The sequence below is a fragment of the Mauremys mutica genome, chromosome 21 (genome assembly GCF_020497125.1).
Source record: "Mauremys mutica isolate MM-2020 ecotype Southern chromosome 21, ASM2049712v1, whole genome shotgun sequence".
Lineage (NCBI taxonomy): Eukaryota > Metazoa > Chordata > Testudines > Geoemydidae > Mauremys > Mauremys mutica.
Window position 1 is genome coordinate 10,831,662 of NC_059092.1, and position 21,525 is coordinate 10,853,186.

A 21,525-nucleotide genomic window follows, 5' to 3' on the forward strand; every position below is an offset into this window, starting at 1 on the left:
TCCCTCTTCTGTATTTTTCCACTTCCTGTATCTGCAGATGGCGGTTTTCAAACTGAGTTGAAGGAACTGCTAACTACAGGGCTAAATTGGTATGAAATAGGACAGAAGGTTTATTTTGGCAGGATTGGTCTGAGTGGGAAGAGAGAAGGTGTGAGGGGGCTCAGCGAAGCCTGAGCTACTTAACTGTCTAACATCTGCATGTTAGCAGTTTTTGACACGCAAGGTTTTTGTGAGGTGTATTTGGATTGGATTCAGATCAGAGTAGGTGGTCTCTGGATAACTTTTAATGGAAGGAAAGGTACGCAAATGACCAGCATTTTCTACTTTCATAGACATCTTCAGGCCTCCTGGGTTTTCAGTATTTAGACTATTGGAGGTGTCTCTTGAAACGCTTCCCTGTGTTCATTCTAAGTCATGATCAAGAGACTTAACAGTGCCACCTCTTCAAGCCATTTGCACAGGTATCCGTGCAGAAAGGTAACCTGTTACATATTGTGGATCCTTTTTTCCACAACAGATTAGGACGGGTGAGATGTAATGGTGTAAACCATGAGCCCATGCTCCTATCACTCACCCTGTCAAGGACTGGATAGGTGGTTACAGCACCCTGTCCTTAGGGAACTTGAGCTACAGGTAATTATAGTTACTCTTGTGCTCTGTGTAGCATCTCAGCAGACATGTTACCTTTGGAGACTAAGATTCAGCAAATCACAATTTTTATTACTGTTTTCCTTTCAGTTTCCTTGGGTATGAGTTTGATTGAACTTAGTGGCTTAGGCTTTTTGGCCCAGTAGTACATTTCCTGGTAACTGGCCATCTCTGTTCCCAGCCTTCAGCCCCACATTGCTCATCACTGTGACAATGCTTGGTTGTGTTAGAAGGCTGAAGGTATCATAGGAATAGGGCAGTGTACAGCTGTTACCTAGATCAGGGGGATTCTTCTGGTTTACAGTGTCTTGTTGAGTGTTTGCCTTTGTTTTGGCAGGAGTTTACTGGTAACATTAGTTTACACTGGAGTCCTTATTTACAATTCTCAAGGACTGAATGGAACTTTTCATATCTCAGGGATATTTGTTTTTAAAGGATTTGTTTCAGAACTGCCATCTAAAACTATTAATCTTGTCTGTGTTGCAGCTTAAATGCTTTCCTCTTACACTAGTGTTTCCTTCCTGTCTTCCTTTTCCCCTTTTCTCTGCTCCTTGTCTATTCCTTTCTGCCTTCCCTTCTGTCTGTCTGTCTCTCCCAGATCTGAAAGATTTTCAGAACAATAAACATAGATACTTGCTAGCCTCCGAGAATCAACGCCCTGGCAATTTTTCCACAGCCTCCATGGGGTCCCTCAGTGCATCTCCATCTTCCTGCTCTCTCAGTAGTCAGGTGGGCTTAACATCTGTGTCCAGCATACAGGAGAGGATCATGTCTACACCTGGAGGAGAGGAAGCCATTGAACGTTTAAAGGTATGTACCATTGCAGACTGAGCAGGATGTAATTTTGGTTGCCTGGGAGGCTGGGTAATGGGGAGATGTCTTCCTATGAAAACATGATCTGTGCCTTTCTATTTCTGCCCTTGCACCTCAGAAAGTGCAGCTGGGTTGGACAAGTTGGGGAATGGGTTCATGTATAAGCTTTTCATTCATGAAGATCTAGGCTTGATTTTTGCCTCCAGCCACAATGAAATAAACTTGGCAAGAACAAACTGTAATCCAAGTGCACACTTGCTGACAATTTTATGTGGTAATAACAGAGGGTTGAATAGCAGAATAGGTAAAGGGAGTTTTGGGAGGCCTGTTCAGCATCTCCCTGAAATGGCCAATGCAATCAGCTTTTAAAAAAACCTAAATGTACCCAAACTAAAAAAAGAACAGCATAACCCTGTCACTGTCTTCACCCTACCCCCACAGATTAAAATGTGAAGCACACAGAGTAGCCTGCTTTATCCAGACAATAGAAGCCTTGTCCTAAATGTGTGTGAATTGAACAGCATCAGAAGTGCATTACAGTGAAGGGTTTCTTTCATTTTTACCAAAGCTCCCAGCCCTCATGGGTGGATGAGTGGGGGAAGCTGGGTATGTTGAATGAGAGTGTTGCATTCTCATGTCTTTTCCATGCCTGGGGGGAGGGGTTTGGATGGGCTGGAATATATGCTGCATATCCTCCTTCCATTAGAAACCTGCTGTTGCCATGGAGATAATGGCGCTGTCTCTGCGGTCCCCTGACACCCAGTCACTGAATGACGTCTGTAAACCAGATTTAAAAAAACCCTCATGAGGTGGTTTGAAATCTGAGTGAGGCTGCCAGGAAAACTCTTTTCCTTTCCCATCAATATTCAAGGCAACTTCTCCTTGTAAAACACTGTTGGGAAGAGCAACACAATTTGACAACTTAATGACTCCAAGTATTGAGGGTTTTTAGAGCCAAAAGCAAAATGGAGGCCTACAATTAAATTTGTGGATACCTTTATTTTTGCTTCCCAGTGGGATTTGGGCAGACGAGCTTTTCTGGAAGAAGAAAGAATAAATGGGGAGGGAGTGGTATGCCTGTAAAATGATTTCTGAATTCTCTTATACAGATGTGATTTCCCAGCTTGGGTGAGATTTTTGATGATTTCCACTTTGCTCCATTGTCATACATTATGCTGTAGTCTTAAGCTGCTTCAGAGGGTAGAGAAATAACCGTGTTTCTCAATTCAAAACAGTGGATGGAGTGGTGTGGGCAAAAAATATTCCTTTATCTCTGTCCAGAGAGAAGAAATGGTTTCTTGTGCTAAAGCTATGTAAATGCTGTAGCTATTGAAAAGGGCTTTGTGAAAAGCTTTGGGAGGGAGGTGGGGGGGTGGGGGAATGCTGCCAGAGAAGCTGTGGGCTTCAGGTTTGTAAGATGGTGCTGGAACCCTCTTACAGTGGCAGTAAATGCCACACTGAATCATACTGATTATTGTGGGGCTGGGGAGCTACTAATATCCTGCTCAGTCCTCAGTACCAGAGCGAGAAAGAATTGAGCCCCCCATTCAGCTTGACACTCAAAGCCTCATTTACGAAAATTCTTGGACACTTGACAACCTATTGCCCAGTGCTACTGGAGCTCTTATCCCAAACTTTCCATGCGAGTGCTAGCCCATTGATTTAGGCTAGGACTAGAAGGGCTGGACTAAAGACACCAGGCCCTCAGAATTCCTTGAAATGGATGCCCATTTTGGGGCCAGAAATGGAATAAAGTCTGGAAGGTGGTTTAGGAAGTCAGTTTTAAATGCCATGCCTCCCTCGTAGGGAGTCTCTATGGTATGAGGATTCTGTGGCCTGTACTTGGCATTAATGGTGACAGTCGCCAAGGATCACTTTAATGTTGGCCGGCCTGTATTATGAAAAGCTTTTGATCTGAATATTTGTCCCCATACAAGGGCTCCGAGTCCTTGAAGAGATTTTATGATTTATAATGTATTCCTTTAATTAAACTTTAGGCTGAATTGAGGGAAATTTTTCCCTTCCCCCAGCTTTATACAGTTGAGAAGTCTCTGTATGACAGTTTGCATTCATTCCTGTGTCCCTAATGCAGCAGTGCAGTCCACTGAAGCATAAATGCTTTAACTCTGCTTTTTCTTTTATGAATGGAGAGAATTCCTCTGGGGCAGACCCGTTCATTTTTAATGCTGCTTTTTGATAAATTTTCAGTCTTCTATGCTGCAGCTTTCGGATGTGTTCTCTAATATTTCCATAATCAGGATGTTTGAGTGTGTGTGCAGGGGGAGAGGGAGCTGCATTCCTAAAGGATTACATCACTAGAGGAGCATGGAGGGTGATTAAACAGTGGGAAAGGGGAGGCTAATTTATGAGCTTCCTAATTTTCTCATATCCGCCTCCTCCCCCAGGGTTCAGCCTGTTGCACAGCAATGTGGTTGGTGCAACCCCGCAAAGGGCTACTCTTAGTAAACAGCTGGCCACAGCCCTTTGCAGCCAGCTGTTCACAATACATTTAAAATATGCTCTTTGCTTATTTGCACATTTTTGTTCTTGAATGTAGCTTTGCTGAGGAAGAGTAAGTTAAGGGCTGAGGTTTATTATGAAATAGCTTGGACTAGAATATCAATCTGACTAGCTGAGAATGCAGTGCAGATTCCAAGGTGGAACTGGTTAAAGTAGCCCCTTCCTAAGTGCAGCAAGTACATACCAGGCTGTGTGGTTTGTATCATATGCTGCAGGCATTTGACTTGTCACCTTGTCCATTATGATGAAGCTATTTTTGGGGTGTGTGGCATCCTTAACCACACCCTGTTGTGTATTGTCTTTGGTACTCAAGTTATATAAATATGGCTCCAGGAATATGGAAGAAAAAATAACAAATGTTATAATGACACCCATTTATATAACACTTTTCATCCAGACGGCTCCGGAATGCATTACAAACTAATTTATAGGATGAGATACTAAAATCCGAGACTTATTAGCTATTATGATATTGAGACTGCTACAGGCAAAAAATTCTCAGTAGACAGGAGCTGTTCCTGCTTTGTCTAACAAGATTCCTGGAGACTTAAACAACACCAATTATGTCTTGACCATATAATCTTCTGGATGCTTATAGCCCAGTGACTTGGAATTGGAGCTGCTTGCAGGGTTTTTTGTAGCTAATAAGTAGGCTGGTCAGGCCCTGGCCAGTACGAATGTATACAGCTTTGGGAAAAACAGTTGACTTCAAAGGTAGAGGTTCTTGTAGGTTCCTGCAAAAATGGGTATTGTAGGAGGAGTCTGGGTTGCCTAGAGATGCTTTGTGTTAATAATTTTGCATTGACAATGAGGCTTAAAATTAGCACTTGAGCATTTGCTGCTGAATCCTAATAATTCAGATCCCATTTAGGGCTGAAATACTTGGTTAGCCCTGGTTCTTGGAGATGTGATGTGTTAAATTGGGGGGCTCCATATCATCCCTCTTCAGTCTGTTAATTCTATACTGGGGTTTTACACAGGAATCAGAGAAGATCATTGCAGAGCTGAATGAGACATGGGAGGAGAAGCTGCGGAAGACTGAGGCCATTAGGATGGAGAGGTCAGGAGCAAGAAATGCTGTGGATGTCCTTGGGGATGGAAGGGGGGGGAAAAGGAGAGAGTATAGTCAAAAGCTGATCTTGCCCTAGAAAACCAGAGCATTGAAGTAGCTAGCACACTTCTTGGTGGCATGTCATCTGCTCTTTGCATTCTACTATGGCAGGTGAGTGGGTAATGCAGACAGAAGCACTATTTCAATATCATACCTCAAGGACACTGCTTAGAATTGTCATAGAAGATACTCCTGTTGGGTAAGGGTGGGAATGAAGCAGCATCTAGAGTTGCAGCATCAGCCTTCTGGGGTTTCAATCCAGGACAGCACAGAAAAGTCATTAGCATCTTAACTGTCTTTGAATTTTTAGGGTGATTTCATCTAGTGGAGGGAGTAGACTAATTGTAGAATGAACCAGAAACATGAACTCAAGCCTTGGTAACTTGTCTAGCTTATATACTCATTTACCATGAATAAGTGTTGTCATTTAGAACAGATCTTAGCTCTTCCAGAGGGATAGGCAGATTTGTGGAATAAATACTGTAAAAGGTGCTCACTCTTGTGATGCATGATTGCCTGCCCTAAACTGGAGTGTCAGACCTGCATAAGTGCTGCAGCCCTCTGTGTTGTGGCGCTGAAGGATAGGAGTTAATCCTGTTGCATATGTAAGATACCACCGTGGGCTGGTGGCCAGTCAGGATGCAGGCTGGTTGGTAGCGCAGTACATTATACGACGACTAGGGCCCCACCCAATTCACGGTCCATTTTGGTCAATTTCATGGTAATAAGATTTTAAAAAGAACAAATTTCATGATTTCAGAGATTTAAATCTGAAATTTCATGGTTGTAACTGTAGAGGTCCTGACCCAAAAGGGTGGTGGTGTGGTGGGTTATAAGGTTATTGTAGGGGTGTCACGGTATTGCTATCCTAACTTCTGCACTGCTGCTGGTGGAGGTGCTACCATCAGAGCCGGGCAGCTGGAGAGCAGCGACTGCTGGCTGGGAGCCCAGCTCTGAAGACAGTGCTGCCACCAGCAGCAGTGCAGAAGCAAGGATAGATGGCATGCTATTGCCACCCTTATTTCTGTGCTGTTGCCTTCAGGGCTGGGCCCTCAGCCTGCAGCTGCTGTTCTCCAGCCATCCACCTCTGAAGACAGCATTGCAGAAGTAGTAAGGGTGGCATGGAATAGTATTGCCATCCTTACTTCTGCACTGCTGCTGGCAGGGTGCTGCCTTCAGAGCTGGGCACCTGGCCAGCAGCTGCCGCTCTCAGACCACCGAACTCTGAAGGCAGTGCAGAAGTAAGGTTTGCAATACCATGACTCCGCTCCAATAACTTTGCAACTCCCCCGTGACTCCCTTTCGGGTCCGGACCCGCAGTTTGAGAAACACTGGTCTCCCCTATGAAATCCCTATATTATAGGGTAAAAGTACACAAAAGACCAGATTTTACAGGGGAGACCAGATTTCAGTCCATGATGTGTTTTGCATGGCCGTGAATTTGGTAGGGCTCTAACAATGACTGATAAGTTGAAACTTTGATTTGGATCAGATTTGCACCGGTGGGGCTACAAAGCATCTCCATCACTTCTTGCTTTCTTCTCTTTGTAGGGAGGCCTTGCTGGCTGAGATGGGAGTTGCCATTCGTGAAGATGGAGGAACACTGGGAGTCTTCTCCCCTAAAAAGGTCAGCCAAGTGGGACCACCATTCACATAGAGCAGGGGTGGGCAAACTTTTTGGCCTGAGGGCCACATCGGGTTATGGAAATTGTATGGTGGGCCATGAATCCTCACGAAATTGAGGGTAGGGGTGTGGAAGGGGGTGGGGCTGGGGATGAAGGGTTTGGGGTGCAGGAGAGTGCTCTTGGCTGGGACCAATGGGTTCAGAGGGGGATTGGGATGGGGCAGGCTGTTGGGGCATGTGAGGGGGGCGGTGAGGGCTCTGGCTGGGGGTGTGGGCAGGGGCAGTGCACAGAACCACCTGGCCACATCTCTGCGTACTACATAGCAGCTGGAGGGGGATCATGCTGGCTGCTTCCTGACCCCACTCCCCGGCTGGAGTGCCGGAGCTGGGCAAACCCCTGCACCCCGGTGGGAGCTGAGGGCCAGATTAAATGGTCTGACAGGCCGTATGTGGCCCACGAGCCATAGTTTGCCCACCCCTGACATAGAGGCTGGTTTCTTCGTAAGCTACAGAGACACTCTCGTGGTCTTTGGATCCCAAGTAATGGATACCTTTCACAGAGTTTTTGTTGCTGGTAAAAGCTACCTTTCATGATTTATAATACTTTAAATTTCTGCAACACTTCAGTCTTGAAGGACCTCAGTACTCTGTGTGCAGGCAAAGTAAATAATGATGTCCATAGTGCCTTCTGCTGATTATTAGGGTAGGCAGAATGTATTATACATGTTAGCCTCAATTTAGAAAAGAAACTGGAGCAGTATGAGAAGTACTGTAAGACTCTTAATGTCCAAAAATGGCTGAGAGATCTAATGTTCCTTTAGAAAGCGAACACTTCTGAGAGTAGTATCTCTTGCTCTATGGCCACTGATTCAGTATTGACTCAGATGTGCTTCCAACTAGCTTGCCAATACCATTTCATGCAACAACTGTTGCTTAGTAGTGCTGCTATTAAATCACATCCCAAGATGTTCTGGCTCCATTTTCCTTTATAAAACCTCTATTAATTTGTCACTGAGCATTCATAGGCATGGAGGGGTGCAGTGTTCCTTTAGTCTATATCAATAGTTCCACTTAAATGTTAGTGAAAGGTGGAAGAGGCACAACTATGGAAATATGATAAATCTAATGCCATGTGAACTTCTGCATGGGAAGAGGGAGCTGTGGGAGGAGTTATCCATGCAGTGAACACAGTAATTATTAGTTACAAGATCTGAAATGGGACCTTTCTCCCCCCTCAAAACAAACCTTAGCTTAGTTTTTAGATTGAGACCTGGGCATCATTACCTAAATGCGTAATAATAAAATAAAGCTGAGAACCGCAAGTCTTGTGTTAACTGGGACCCTTCTGAAGACTTTGCACAGAAGCCCAGGAGGGCAGATTTATTGATCTGCCTTTAGCTGAAAAGATATCTGTTGTTTTTCCTGATGTGTTTTAAATGAACATGTTTCACTTACAAATGGTTTCGGTTTGTCCTTTGTAACTTACTACCAAAGCATCTAAGGTTCATAACATTTCTTCATTCTAATGAGACATTTCTTTGAGGTTTTTTCTCCTCTTCTCTCACATTATGGATCATATCACCATATAGATTTTCCCTGAGAGGCCATCAACTCTGTTTAATGACTCTTTTGATGCATTTTCAGCTGACCAGGTTTGTGTATGAAAGCTGTTAGGGATGTGTAGTTGCTTTAATAGAAGTTAGCAAGTTCTGCCTGTGGAAACGTACTAGAGAAAATAAGCCGATTAAACCGCTGATCTGTTACTAGTCCCCTCTGCTTCTGTTCCTTACTACCCACCTAGATTAGTTTTTATAGTTCTTCCTGTGGTAATTGACAGCTGTAGCTGTGAAAGTATTAGCGCTCTAGCTGTGAAAGTATTAGCGCTCTAGATAGAAAATTAGAATTTTTTTATAAACTTTTTTACTTTCTAGTCACTAGTATGAATCTTATAGTTCATATTGGCGCCCGTCTCTGCGGCATTGGAGTACTTCCATAGTGTCTGTATCAGCTTTACAAATCAAACGACATAAAATTGTCTGTCCAGTTCCTGAATGAAAAGGTATCCACATCACAAACATAACCGCCACAATTTGTTCTCTTGGTGGCAGGGTACTGTTTGAAATGAGCCGTGGAAACTGAACTATACTGTCCACCCTGGAGGGGTGGGAGAAGGGAGGTCCTTCTAGATCCTTGAGGAACACTGGGCATGGGACATTTACATGGATGTCTATGGGCATATCTGTTGTGCTGAAAAACAATGGACTTCAGGGTGGTTGAATTGCCCATTTTACCAGTATCAAACATCGGTCAAATTGCTAAATTTTCTTGATTACAAAGCTTTCTGATTTTGGGTTACCCAGTGACAGTGACTCATTAAAATCTAATACAGGCAGTCCTCGACTTTACGATGTTTGACTTACGACAAATGGCACTTTTGATATTTCTGAATTGACACCCTGATTCAATGTATGACAATCGGTTTTGACTTTACGACGCTTGGTCCCCCAATGGAGTGGATTGCGGTTCTGCGTTATGACGTTTCGATTTACGACGCAATTTTCAGGACCCAATTGTGTTATGAGTCCGAGGACTGCCTGTGCACCAAAATACATGTGTCTAAACCACAAGGCACTTTTTTCTAAATGTTCATACTGTGTAAATCCCTTAATGCTATTTGTAGTAGCTGAGCCCTTGTGTAGGATTTGGCTTCTTTCAGTAGATTACAGCAACAGTTTCTAACTCTTCTACCACTCTAAATGCCTTCCTGTTGCTCACTGAGCAGCGGTAATGCAGGGTGGCATATCTTCCCTTGTAGTCTTTGGTTCTCTTTGTCTTTTTTGGGATGAGGAAGGGTCCTGTTTTATCTATCTGGGCCCCCTCTAACTCTTGTCACTGGGCCACAGAGGCTCCCTTCAGAGCCTGATTATTCATTACGGGTTGCTGGTAAGAGGGGAGTCACTTCGCTCTGAACACGCTTCCTGAACACCCGCTAGGACTGCTGGAGGGGAATCCAGTCCTCTATGCTCTGGATCCTTGGAGTATCATGCTTCGGGAGCCTGAACTGAGTCCAGCTGCTGCCCCAGTTTTGGGGTCTCTAGCCACAATCTCAGGGCTCAGGCTTTCTATCTGGCACCCCTGCCAAGTGTTGGAATCCACTGTCCAGCCACCTAACCCCCAGTGCTGACCCCTAAAATTCTCGGGTGTTTAAACTCATCCCTCCCCCAGAACTCCACCATAAAGATATGACGCTTCTGGTTGCATTTAAAAACTCTGTGGCATGCAGTAGTTGTGAAGCAGTCAATACACACGCAGGCTTTTTGCTCAGTCTAACACTTCTGTGCTCTTAGATTTAATCATGTAAAGCAAAGGAGAGTACAGATCATACAAAGCAATAAACATCTGAAACCCTGATATCCCTCACTTCCTACCTCACCCTTCCCTTATGAGCCCTTGGAGAACCATCTGAGTCCACGAAGGCAGGCAGGCAGGCAGCGTGGCACTCACTCAAATTGGGCCTGGCGGCTCCCCCGTTAGGCCGGCTGGACCAACTCAGAGCAGCGTTATGTGCCAGGGGCAAGGTTGCAATGCTTAGAACAGGGAGCTGAGCCCAGCCAGCCTTGTGGGACTGGAGCTGCTTCAGGTGGGATAGAGGGCTTTGTGGGGCAAAGCAGGGCAAGTCCTGCAAACCCCAGGACTATTTATAACAGTGGTTCTCAAACTTTTGTATTGGTGACCCCTTTCACACAGCAAACCTCTGAGAGCGACCCCTTATAAATTAAAAACACTTCTTTATATTTAACACTATTCTAAATACTGGAGGCAAAGCATGGTTTGGGAGTGGAGGGTGATGGTTCGTGACACCCCCCCCCATAATTGAGAACCCTGATTTAGAAGATATGCCACATGGAGGTAAACAAGCCATAGAGAGGGCAAAAGGCTGCACGTTCAAAATGGAGTTTGCAGCCTGACACACACACGGTTCATAATCTCACACTCAATTCATATTGTCCCAAATTATCTCACTTGCTCCTCTCTGATCTGTTGCTGGTTGGTATGTTTTTTTGTGTTGATGCTCAGCCTATCTGCTCTCCTATTGACTTTTCTTAACTTTTATTCTCTAACCTGCATGGTGACTTGCCTTGGCTAGATTTTCACGCCAAGGCCACAGGACTTGTTTGATTCCAATGGGACGTTTTCACCAAAGAAGGTTTGTTTTAATCAGTTTAGATTTTTGTGAAGTTCTAAACTGAGAATTCTATCTGCCTGTTGCAGGAAGTATCAATGGGTTAGAATTTTTCACATAAAATATCTAGAAAACAGAAGCAAAAAGAGTATCTCCTTTATGAAAAATTTATACAAATAATTCTAACATTGGGTACCGTAAAACACAAAAATAATATATCCTGCCAACTTTGTATTTTTCTTTGCATGACTATGCAGATTACACCCTAATATGTACTCTGATCATTTATTTTGTCATAAGAAATCTTGGATTCCTGAGAGTAGTAACATTTTTTCAGTGTATGAATATTTATTTACTAGTAAGTGCTGCCATTTCCCCCTTTATTTCCATTTATCATTTTCATAAATAACCTCCATTCAAAGTGAATTAGTAAATTGATATGTGGGTACTTACATGACTTCAAGAAGGTCACTTTCTGCACTGAACTGACCTCCCATATTTGTTCAGCTAACTCCCCAAAATTTTGAAGCCCAGAAACAATTTATTGTTGGATGACATAGCTGCCTGGGCATTTTGACTTTCTTAGACATCAAAGGATTTTTTTCTCTGAAACAGTTTGACTGAGTCTGTAGTCTGTAATCCCATTTGGTGCTAACAGTAAGCCAAACACCATTCCTTTCAGACACTGTGCTCAGTCCACACTTCACTATGGACAATGTGAAGTCCTTGTTTGTGCTGGAGAATGCTTTTCTCAGTGGTGGTTAGTCGGAACAGTTTTAATTTGACAAGGCCTGTCCCATGGGGTGACAGGTGGGAGCAAACGTTGCTGGGGCCATAGTTCCCATTACTAGGGCACAGGTGCCATGTAAATACTATACTTTAATTTCTAGGTGAAAGTTATTGCTTTGTCTCTCAAACAGCACGCTCCAACTGAGCTGTCTTGTCTCATATGTCAATATCCTTTGAGCTTCCATGAATTCTATGCTATTATACATCTAACAAGTAAACTTCTTTCAGAGTTACAATAAACTGATGGACATTCCTAAGGGAATGACCCAAACAGATCATCTGTTTACTGATAGTTGTAGGTTACAAGAAACTGGCTTGTTAATATTTTCAGTGTCCTTTGGTTTGATTCTTGTTTCTTCCCGTTTCTTTTGTGTTCTTTAAACTGTGATTTGCTGCTATCTCATTGGCCAGATTTTCACACCAAGGCCATGTGACTTGTTTGCTGATTCCAGTGGGGTGTTTTCACCAAAGAAGGTTGGTTTAATAATTGTAGAGACTAAGTTGAGTAGCACAGTAGATGAAGAGATTCTTAGCTGCTTGTATGAGGAAGTGTCAGTAGTTTAGATATCCTTTCCAGGTTTACAGGCTCTGGAGATGGAGTATAAGGAGGATCTGTTCTTTATATTTAAAAAAAAAAAAGTTCCACAACAGTCTAGCATTTTCACACCAAAGCATATGGAAGAATGCTGCTGTTGAACGTTCCCTCCCTCTCACCTTTATCAAGACTTACTGAGACAAGGAATCTGTAATTCTTCAGTTTAAAATATTTTCATCCCTGCATCGTTTACCTAGAATATCAGCCAACTGGAGCTATGAATCTGTCTGATATTCATCCCTTGTCCTGAGATGGGTCTCTGCTTGTGTGGAAAAGTTTGCATTTAATTTTAGGAAATGCAAATTTTTTTGGAGAAATCTGGAGTTTCACTGATGTATGTGGTGAAGTGGTTTGGTTCCTTTACAGTCTCCAGAGTAATTGAAGGTACTCAGCTCTCAATTAACATATTCTGTATTTTGTTGCAGACACCTCATCTTGTGAACCTCAATGAAGATCCACTCATGTCAGAATGTCTGCTTTACTATATCAAAGATGGCATCACTAGGTGAGATTTGCCTCTACTACACTTACTTAAGAGACTTCTTGTTAAAGGGACATCAGTTTAAATAACACTTCTCTGTTGAACTGTTTTTACCTGCTGTTGCAAGTGACACCTAAGATTACCATAAATTACAGATTAGAGAAATATATTTTGTTTAATTTATACTTTAATAGTACAGTGTATTGTCACTCAGCTTCCCTAGATGTTTTCCACTGGGTCTTTCACAGCGCAACAAGAAAGAGAAACAGCTTTGAAAATATAGGACGGTCTAGTTTATAGTAAAACGACATAAAATAGTTGAGGGACTTCGGTAAGTGGAGTACTCAAAGCTGGTTAGATTTCTAGTATCACCTTAAATTAAACTGAAAGTAGTTCTCCTTTCTTGTTTTTCCACACTTCCCCCTTTTTAAGCACATCATCCAAACCAAGGTATATTATATTCTTGGCTAGCAGTGTAAACACACACTTAGTGATATCAGTCCTTGTTCACGTGCACAGGATTAAATTTAATTGCTGGATTTGGAGTCTAGAAGGAATTTTCTTCCATAGTGTATTGGCAGGAGAGCTGGGGGAAGAAGAGAAGAGGGGTTGATCTTTCTCTAGAACACAGAGCAATGTTCTGCTGCTAGGTGGGCATATTCCTCATGGAACAGATGAAGAGTAATATAGAATAAATGTATGCCATTGTATAGATCCTATGCCCTGCTCTACCCTCAAAAAAGAGTGCATGATCTGGTGAACCATTCAGAAGCCAACGTTAAGCATAATATCCTGCTGGCACAAAGATGCATTTTCTCACTCTTAAAAGGCAAGGGATAGATTTAAGTCTGTAGTATTTTATTCCCACAATAGCCAGAGAAAGGTATCTGCTGTATGGGCTATAGAGTAGGCAATGTTTGAGTTGTGACTAAAATGCTTTTTATTGGGCGCAGGGTTGGACAGGCAGATGCCGAGCGGCGACAAGACATTGTGCTGAGTGGGGCTCACATTAAAGAGGAACACTGTCTCTTCCGAAGTGAGAGGAACCACAATGGTGATGGTGAGATGGCACTTACAGTTCCTACATATAAATGCAAGAGTAAGCGCAACTTTCCCCATGAAAGTGGTCTTCAGCACTGGATAGTTTGAGTCTTTTTAAAAAAACTGATCTCTGTACTAGCAGCTTTTGTCTGAAATGTGTATTTGAAGTTTGGAGGGGAGAAGAGTTAAGAGGATAGATGGGATTTGAATAGCCTTTGTGCATCAGATCAGTGAAGTTATTTTCTCTGTGGGTATGATGAGACTTAGTTATTGGAGATGAAGCAATAACTATAATAATGCAGTACTAAGACTTTACATTTCTGTATTGCATCCATTGGGCTCAGATGGTAGCATTCTTGCTTTGGGCCAGCATTCATATCCAGTCTTGATCCTTTGTGTTGTGACCAGATGGGATGTGTAGTACAGCTTAGATGAATCTTACACTGTTAAAGGTGCTTTTCTTTGGATGAGGCTATAAATGGTGTTTCCTTCTGCTCTGCTCTGGGTGTCCGGGTCGCTTCTTGAAAAGTGGAACTGAACCCATAATAGAAATAGTCAGAGGATAACAGTGGGAGTTCAGGAACACCTGAGTTTTAATCCTGGCTTTGACCGAATCCCTCAGTGGCCGGAAACAAATCACTTACCCCTCCGCTTTAGTCCCCTCACCTATAATACAGGGATAATACTTGCTTATCTTGGATATTGAGGATTATTTGGTGTTTATAAGGGGTTATTTAGGTTATTGTTATAGAAGTATTTAATTTTTACTTGGAGTCCTAGCCAATGTTCCCTCTAACTGCCTGTGTTGTTACTGAGGCAAATATGATCTAATCATGAGATGCTGAGCCCCTGTGACTCCCACTTATTTCAGTAGGAACAGAGAGTGCTTAGTATGTGTCAGGATCAGGCCCCTGATGCCTGTCACATCTGCTTACAATAATTGCAGTGCTGAAATCAATTACAAAGAAATGAAAGTGCTGATGTGTGAAATGTACTAAGTTCATTATTCAGACCTCAGAACAAGGCCTGTGTGTGCCTGACCAAGCTTTGGGCAGTGCAAATATCCGGTATGATTGCACAGGCATTACACCTGTGAAAAACGAGGAGAAAAAACAAAACAGCCCTAGCAAATAAGTTACATGAATGCCTGTACTACCTGGGTGGTCAGAAATACTGGCTGAATAACTCTGCCACTTCGTCATATGCTGCTATCCACTCCTAACCAGGATGTAATATCAAAGAATAACCTCCCTGGAATCTTTGTGGAGGATGTAGGGAGCAGTGCATTGTCTGCTTATATGCAACGTGTTGGTAGGCTTTCTGCATTTCCTCACTATGGGACAGTCACTAAATAAACTGAGTTCTGTAGCATTAATGCTGTTGTGTTTCTTCTAGTTATTGTTACTCTGGAGCCTTGTGAACGGTCGGAAACGTACGTCAATGGCAAGAGGGTTGTACAGCCTGTGCAATTGCGCTCAGGTAGGAGACTTCAGAAGTTTGACTTTTTTTGACAGATTATTCCTCACGAACTGTCAATACAGGATATTTCATGTGGGACTAGTGAAGAAAGTTGGATGCTGTTAAAGATAAGAGATGTATGTATGTATTTATTTATTTATTTTGTAGTGGAGGTACCGTATAGGAGTTAACCTGCTTTTCTTCTTTTCTCAAGTCCTTCACATTGCAACAGCTCAAAGACTGACTTAAATGTTCACTGCAACACAGGGCGCTCTCTGCTTGCTTCTCACTCCCTACTTACTTTGATATTCTTCCAGTATGTACTTAGCCAAGACTCCTGTCCTTGGCGGTTGCAGTGTAAGAGAACAGACAGACTGCCAGCTCCTGATGGAAAATCCCCAGCTTCTCTGGCACAGCTAAGATGTGACCCCATGCAGGAGTACAACAGTGTCTCTCCTTCCTTTTTTAACTTTATGTACTAAGTAACCTGGTTAGATCTCCTCATGTCTCAGGGGCCAGGGAGAGTAGCTTTCATAAATTGTAAGTTTGAGACCAGCAGGGTTCAGTTTCTTTTAAATCATGAGCATATGTTCTTCTAGTCCTGAAATGCAATCTAGTGCAATGGAGTCTGGACTGTAAGTGGGTGCTTGCAAGGAATTAAGTGCATCAATTTCAGCAGAATGCTGGACGTGGGTCTGGGAGTTGGTTTCCAGTCTCTCTTCCAACCATCCCACTCTTTTAAGAAATGCTGGTGCAAGCTGGGCATGTCTTGCAGAGGGGGAATTGCTACTCCTGTTTTCTTGCAAGCTAACTTATTTTTAAAAATAGCTTTCTATATATCTCTTTTCAGTGCTTATTTCTTGACACTTACGTCATTAAAACTATTGATTAAAAATCATTAACCTCTTTAGAAGGCAGTTGTTTTACTAGTAGGTTCACAGTGACAGTCTTGATTGCTTTGGAGATTCACTTACGTTGCATGGAGAGAGCAGTAGTATTTTATCAATTATGCTAGGCACTTGTTTTAAGTTTCCTGTACATCTGATTCCTGTAGCACTTAGATGCAATGCTTACCATATCACTTAACTGTGGCTCTTACTTACGCTATGGAGAATGAAGTAGTAAATGCCTCCCCAGAAATTCCACTGATTAGGACTTGAGTAGAAACTTAAGTGACATATCGGGCAAAGCTCTACTTAAAAATGTAAAGCATCCATTCTTCAAATGGTTGAGGTTAGATTATGTAAAATAGAACTGTTTGTGGGGTGGTTTTTGCCTATGATTTCTGCACCTCTTTTTAAAAAAAAAAATTAGTTGACTAGCTTACTTGTTGCAGCTGTCAGTCCATCATCAAGACAGTCTTTATTATGTGGTATGTTTTTGCAGGGGTTTAAATCTGGCTCTATAGACAGGTTTTCTTATGTGAGCATTTTCTGGGGCAGGCGGTGGGAAGTACAGTTTAACCTCCTCTGCACTAAGTATGGTGTTCCTTTTGTCCATTTGGCCACCTACTGCTAAAAGTTTAAATATTGTCCAAATTCTCATTGGGAAATCCTGTCTTCTGATGCTCTGGTTACCTAAACAGCTTAGCATAAATTTCATTGGATACTAAACTTTGTCTCAACCTGGTTCTGGAGTTCTTACGCTAAAGAGTTAATTTTTTTTTGTTGCTGTTTTAGGAAATCGTATCATCATGGGTAAAAATCACGTTTTCCGATTCAACCACCCTGAGCAAGCACGAGCAGAGAGGGAGAAGACTCCATCAGCTGAAACTCCCTCTGAACCAGTAGACTGGACATTTGCTCAGAGAGAACTCTTGGAGAAACAGGGCATTGATATGAAGCAGGAGATGGAGAAGAGGTAAGTGGACTAAACTAACTCAGTTATTTTACTTGGCATTTCTGATATTTCATTAGACCTGTGGCACCAACTCTTACATGAGTCTGAAGTTAATGCCTGCTTTTTTCTAGGAAAGACTGGTTAATTCCTACTTCCCTGGGAAATGAGGGCACCAGAGACACTTTGCCTCCCACTTAAAATCCGGACAAAGCTAGATTAACACAAACATACTACTCTTTTGTACTTTAGAGTGTGCCTCTGAGAGAGATTTGCCCCCACCTTTCTATGATCTAAAGCTGCATCTTCCAAGAAGACCCTCTGCTCCCAAAGTGGAGGATCAGGACACTTGCTCCTGTTTGTACCTCTCTTTATTTTAGGAGTCTACTTCTTTAAAATTCCCCTTATGCCCCCTAAGCATCAAATTTATGGTCAAAGCAGGGAGTATAGGGGGAGCAATTGAATGGTCTCTTGACACATCTGTTCTTAAACTGCATAATTTTCCAGCATTCCTTCTTTGTCAATCTGGGATTTCCCTGAGTTTTGCCTCCACAAAACTGTCTGCTCATAAGGGTTAAGAGGACCAGAAATCACTCAGATACGGTGCATCAGTATGGTGCTCTACTGGCTGAGACATCTCCTTGCCGTGTATTTGGAGGAAACTAAGCTCCTGGGTTGTTAATAAATCAAACTATTAAATAGACAAACCAGCAATAGTACTTGAATCCTCATACACAGTAAGAGTTACTTTGTAGCCTTAATTATATGTTGTAACATGTCTAATTGTATTTAATCCTTTATTTTAGTTCAGTTACACAACTGATGTTTTCCTGCTTGTAGATCATTTGCTTAAATAAGGCTTTTTGTACACTTCATAGAGTACAGTCACTAATTTAGGCAGCAGTGGAACCGAATAGGTCAAATTCTTGGTGTCAGATCTAGGGTAATTCTCATTCCAAGTGAACTGAAAAGTGTCTAGTTTGAAGGAGGCAGGAAGAATAGTACTTTTCATGCTAGTGTATTGACACTCACATGTACACCCCAGACTTGCCCTTGTCTCTGTTAACAGATTCTGTGGACAGAGTAACACTAACATAAATAATGGTCTACCTGGCTGCTTCTGCATCCCTTGTGCTTTTTCTCTCCAGGTTACAAGAAATGGAGATTTTGTACAAGAAGGAGAAAGAGGAAGCAGATCTCTTGTTGGAGCAGCAAAGGCTGGTAAGTGTCTATTCTTCTGGTTACCCGTATTGGCAAAGGTTAACTGCTGCCTTTATTGACCTTAAAATCCAGGAAATTTGCTTGGGCTGTCTGCATAAAGCACAGTCCGTCGTCTTCTCTCCCCCTCCCCTCCCACACTATCTACAGTAGTGAAAATTAGCATGGCTAAGCAGACACATCTCATGCTTTACTCTTATTAATGTGGAGATTATATTCACCCACCTGTGGGCACTAAGCAGTGCTTGGGAGGGCTGGTCAAATTTGCTGAATTGTAGCTTGGATCAACAGGAGGATGTTTCTTCCTTCAGTGCTTTGAAGTTACTTTTTATAGTCTAATTGATTAGTTGTGAATGTTTGAACTCTGAATGTTTGTCTTGGATCATCAGAAAGTACTAATTTTGTGCTGCCAAAAAACCTAGACTATGTTCATGTGCTAGGTTTTACAAATGATGTCTGAAAATGTTGCTGCACTGTGCATGTTTAACCCTGCTCCCTCCCCCTGCATGGAGTCTGAATCCCTTGCAAGGGTCTTCATGGCATAATACTGATTGAGGGTAGGTGTGTAGTAAGGGAGTTTTAATTCTTCCAAACCCATGGGAAAAACACAAGCTATGTAGCTAGGAAGTCCAATAAATAAAGTCTGATGTTCATTGTGTAGTAATTGGGGCAGGAATTCCTTGCTTATACAGTCAGATATGTTCTAATGGAACATAGCCTTTAAAGTGCAATACAGATACATGCAGAATCCAGGCCTCCTGTCAACCAGAAGGGCAAGTGTGAGCCCAGCAATCAAGTCTGATCTTCCTGAGTAACACTGGGTCAGTAATATCTGCTCTTTATTATTTTTATTAGCCACAGGACAATGTTAACTGTTGCCCCAGCTTGGTGAAAAGAACTTTAGGGGTTGTGTTGCATCTCAGTGCATCTCAAGCGGGCATGGACAGAGCCCAACAATCAATGTGATTGGTAGCAAAGTCATTTATTTCTCTCCAGCATGCTCTTATATACAATTATGGCAGGCAATCAAGCAATTGCTAATTGGTTAATAAAATACACACAGGCACAGCTATAACTTCATAGGGTAATTGTCATCCTGTACAACTTTCTGATTTATTATCCTGTTTACTGCCTACTGGCAGATGAGAACCAGCCCAAGGCCAGCATCTCACTACACAGCTCACAGCCTAATTAGCCCGTCCTTGAAGCCTAAACACCTCAGCTTCCCACACTACCATCTGCCAAGTTAGCAAGATATTCCCACAGGGTTGCAACTGTCTGTTAAGAAGAGTCTGAGAACCTGAGAGCCCCTGGAAGCTCTGGGAGAGTTGAATGAATTTCTGGATTTGTCACAAGGCTCTTCTCTCTTTCCCCAGAGCAGAGAGGGGAGCTAGGACTTATGTGGCATCCATTCCTTGCTAGACAAGCGGTGTGCAAGTTAACATTATTTTTCATTAACTACAATATCCAGTGGCCTTACAACTCCCACCCAGAGTTTTTCTTCAAAAGGGATCACTGGGAGAATGGAGAGGAGCAACTGCAAATTGAGCCAGAACAGAGTTTAAGACTAGTCACTAGTGTTTGAACTTGGTGACTTTGTATTGAAAGTAAAACTGGGAAGAAGTAAATTGAATGCATGAGATGAGGAAATAGTCTAGATAAAGAGTAGGTCTTGGCTGTTTGCTTGGAGCCACAGGAGATGAGAAGTGGTGTTCCCTCCTTAAAACTTAGCTTAGAAAGACTTGGAAATAGCTTCAAGATGGGGCAGCATTTTGTCCCTGAAAATAACATGTGTAGTTAACAAATTGTGTGAAATAAACATGTCAAAACTGTTTATTTTTGAGGCCTGTTTAAAACAAGGCTGCATTTGTAAAAGTTCTGTAAAGCAGGGTTCATTTCCCTGTTCTGTGTATATTCATATGGAAGAATATTTAATACTGTAATAAACTGAGCTTATAGAAATCACTTTTATTTTTGCTTATCTTAAGGGGGCAAGGTTGGAAGATGTCATTCTAAATTATCAGTGAGGAGATACTTTAAAAATTGCTTACCTGAGGTTGAGAAACGATAATAAATTAGATCATTGGTCTATCTGGACAGTATGCTGCTTTTGGCGATGGCCAATATCCAGTGCTTCAGAACCCTCCCCGCCCCCCCCCCCCCCCCACACACACAGTGCATTTGGTCACTTCTGCAGTATTGTATGTGGGGTTTTGGGAGTGGATAGGGTAATTACCTTCCTGACCCTTAAAAACAATTGGTTAATGTTCTAAAGCATGGGCACTGATTGACTTTAGCTTCTGTAATTGGCAAACGTTTATAATTGTCACAGTATCATCCAGCCACAGAATCAGCCTCTCTGACCTCCTGCCATAGTGTGTTCAACATTTGGTTACTGTGAAATAGTATTTTTTCTGATTGCCCTTAACTTGACACTAATCTTGATTGGGAGACCCTTGCTGCTGCTAACAACTTATTTTGTGGCAGGCTTAGATGTCAACCAGCTTGGGCCGCTGTTGTGATAGGAGCTTCACAAACATATAGCAAATTATAATTCCTGACCCCAAATCTTATAACTGTATATTTGGATTAGAGTTAATTTTTCAGTTCATGTAGGAGAATGACCCCATAGTGTCTCATTTTGTGCAATTATTAAATGTACGAGTAATACTGGTGACATCAAGAATAATGAATGACCTTTTCTTTCTGGTTAAAGCCTTGAACCTGAATAGCCTGTGCAGTGTCTTTCTGTTGGGTGCCTTCCATTTCCACTGCACGATGCAGTGTGCTAGACACTTCCCTTTTGAGGCTCCAGATTTTGCCTGCCATAAACTCATAATAAGTTATTGTCAGATTCTAATTTTTTAAAAAGAATTCACCATTATTTTGCTGATATTTTCTGGCCTAAACAGAGAACATGGTCTAAATTATTTTTATTACAAATCTTAAGATAATATAAGGTCACAAGCGGTACACAATGTTAATAAGAAAAGTGTTGTTGTCCCTAGAGACAGAACTTTTTCTAAAATCCATCTCATCATTCCCAGAACCAGAATAAATCGTATTGCGTATACCTCGCTCTTTATTGCTCAACTATTCCCAACAGGTCTTTTAAATTGTCTGTCAATCAGTGGTTAAGAACCAGAGATGCATATTTCCCTAGCATGTAATCAACTGTTGCTGTTCCTGATTTTTAATGTATTATGTA

The 21,525-nt window shown here is 42.2% G+C and overlaps 1 protein-coding gene across 7 annotated transcripts in view; it reads left to right on the top strand.

The window, feature by feature from the left end:
- The window catches only part of KIF1B (kinesin family member 1B), a 141,684-nt gene that overhangs the window by 57,641 nt on the left and 62,518 nt on the right, over positions 1-21,525 (top strand). For all 7 annotated transcript variants that reach the window (XM_044996309.1, XM_044996310.1, XM_044996303.1 and 4 more), the window contains 8 exons: positions 1,325-1,458; positions 4,962-5,041; positions 6,644-6,719; positions 12,709-12,788; positions 13,718-13,824; positions 15,201-15,284; positions 16,943-17,123; positions 18,248-18,320. In XM_044996309.1, coding sequence (XP_044852244.1) covers positions 1,325-1,458; positions 4,962-5,041; positions 6,644-6,719; positions 12,709-12,788; positions 13,718-13,824; positions 15,201-15,284; positions 16,943-17,123; positions 18,248-18,320 — 815 coding nt within the window. The remainder of the gene's footprint in view (positions 1-1,324; positions 1,459-4,961; positions 5,042-6,643; positions 6,720-12,708; positions 12,789-13,717; positions 13,825-15,200; positions 15,285-16,942; positions 17,124-18,247; positions 18,321-21,525) is intronic.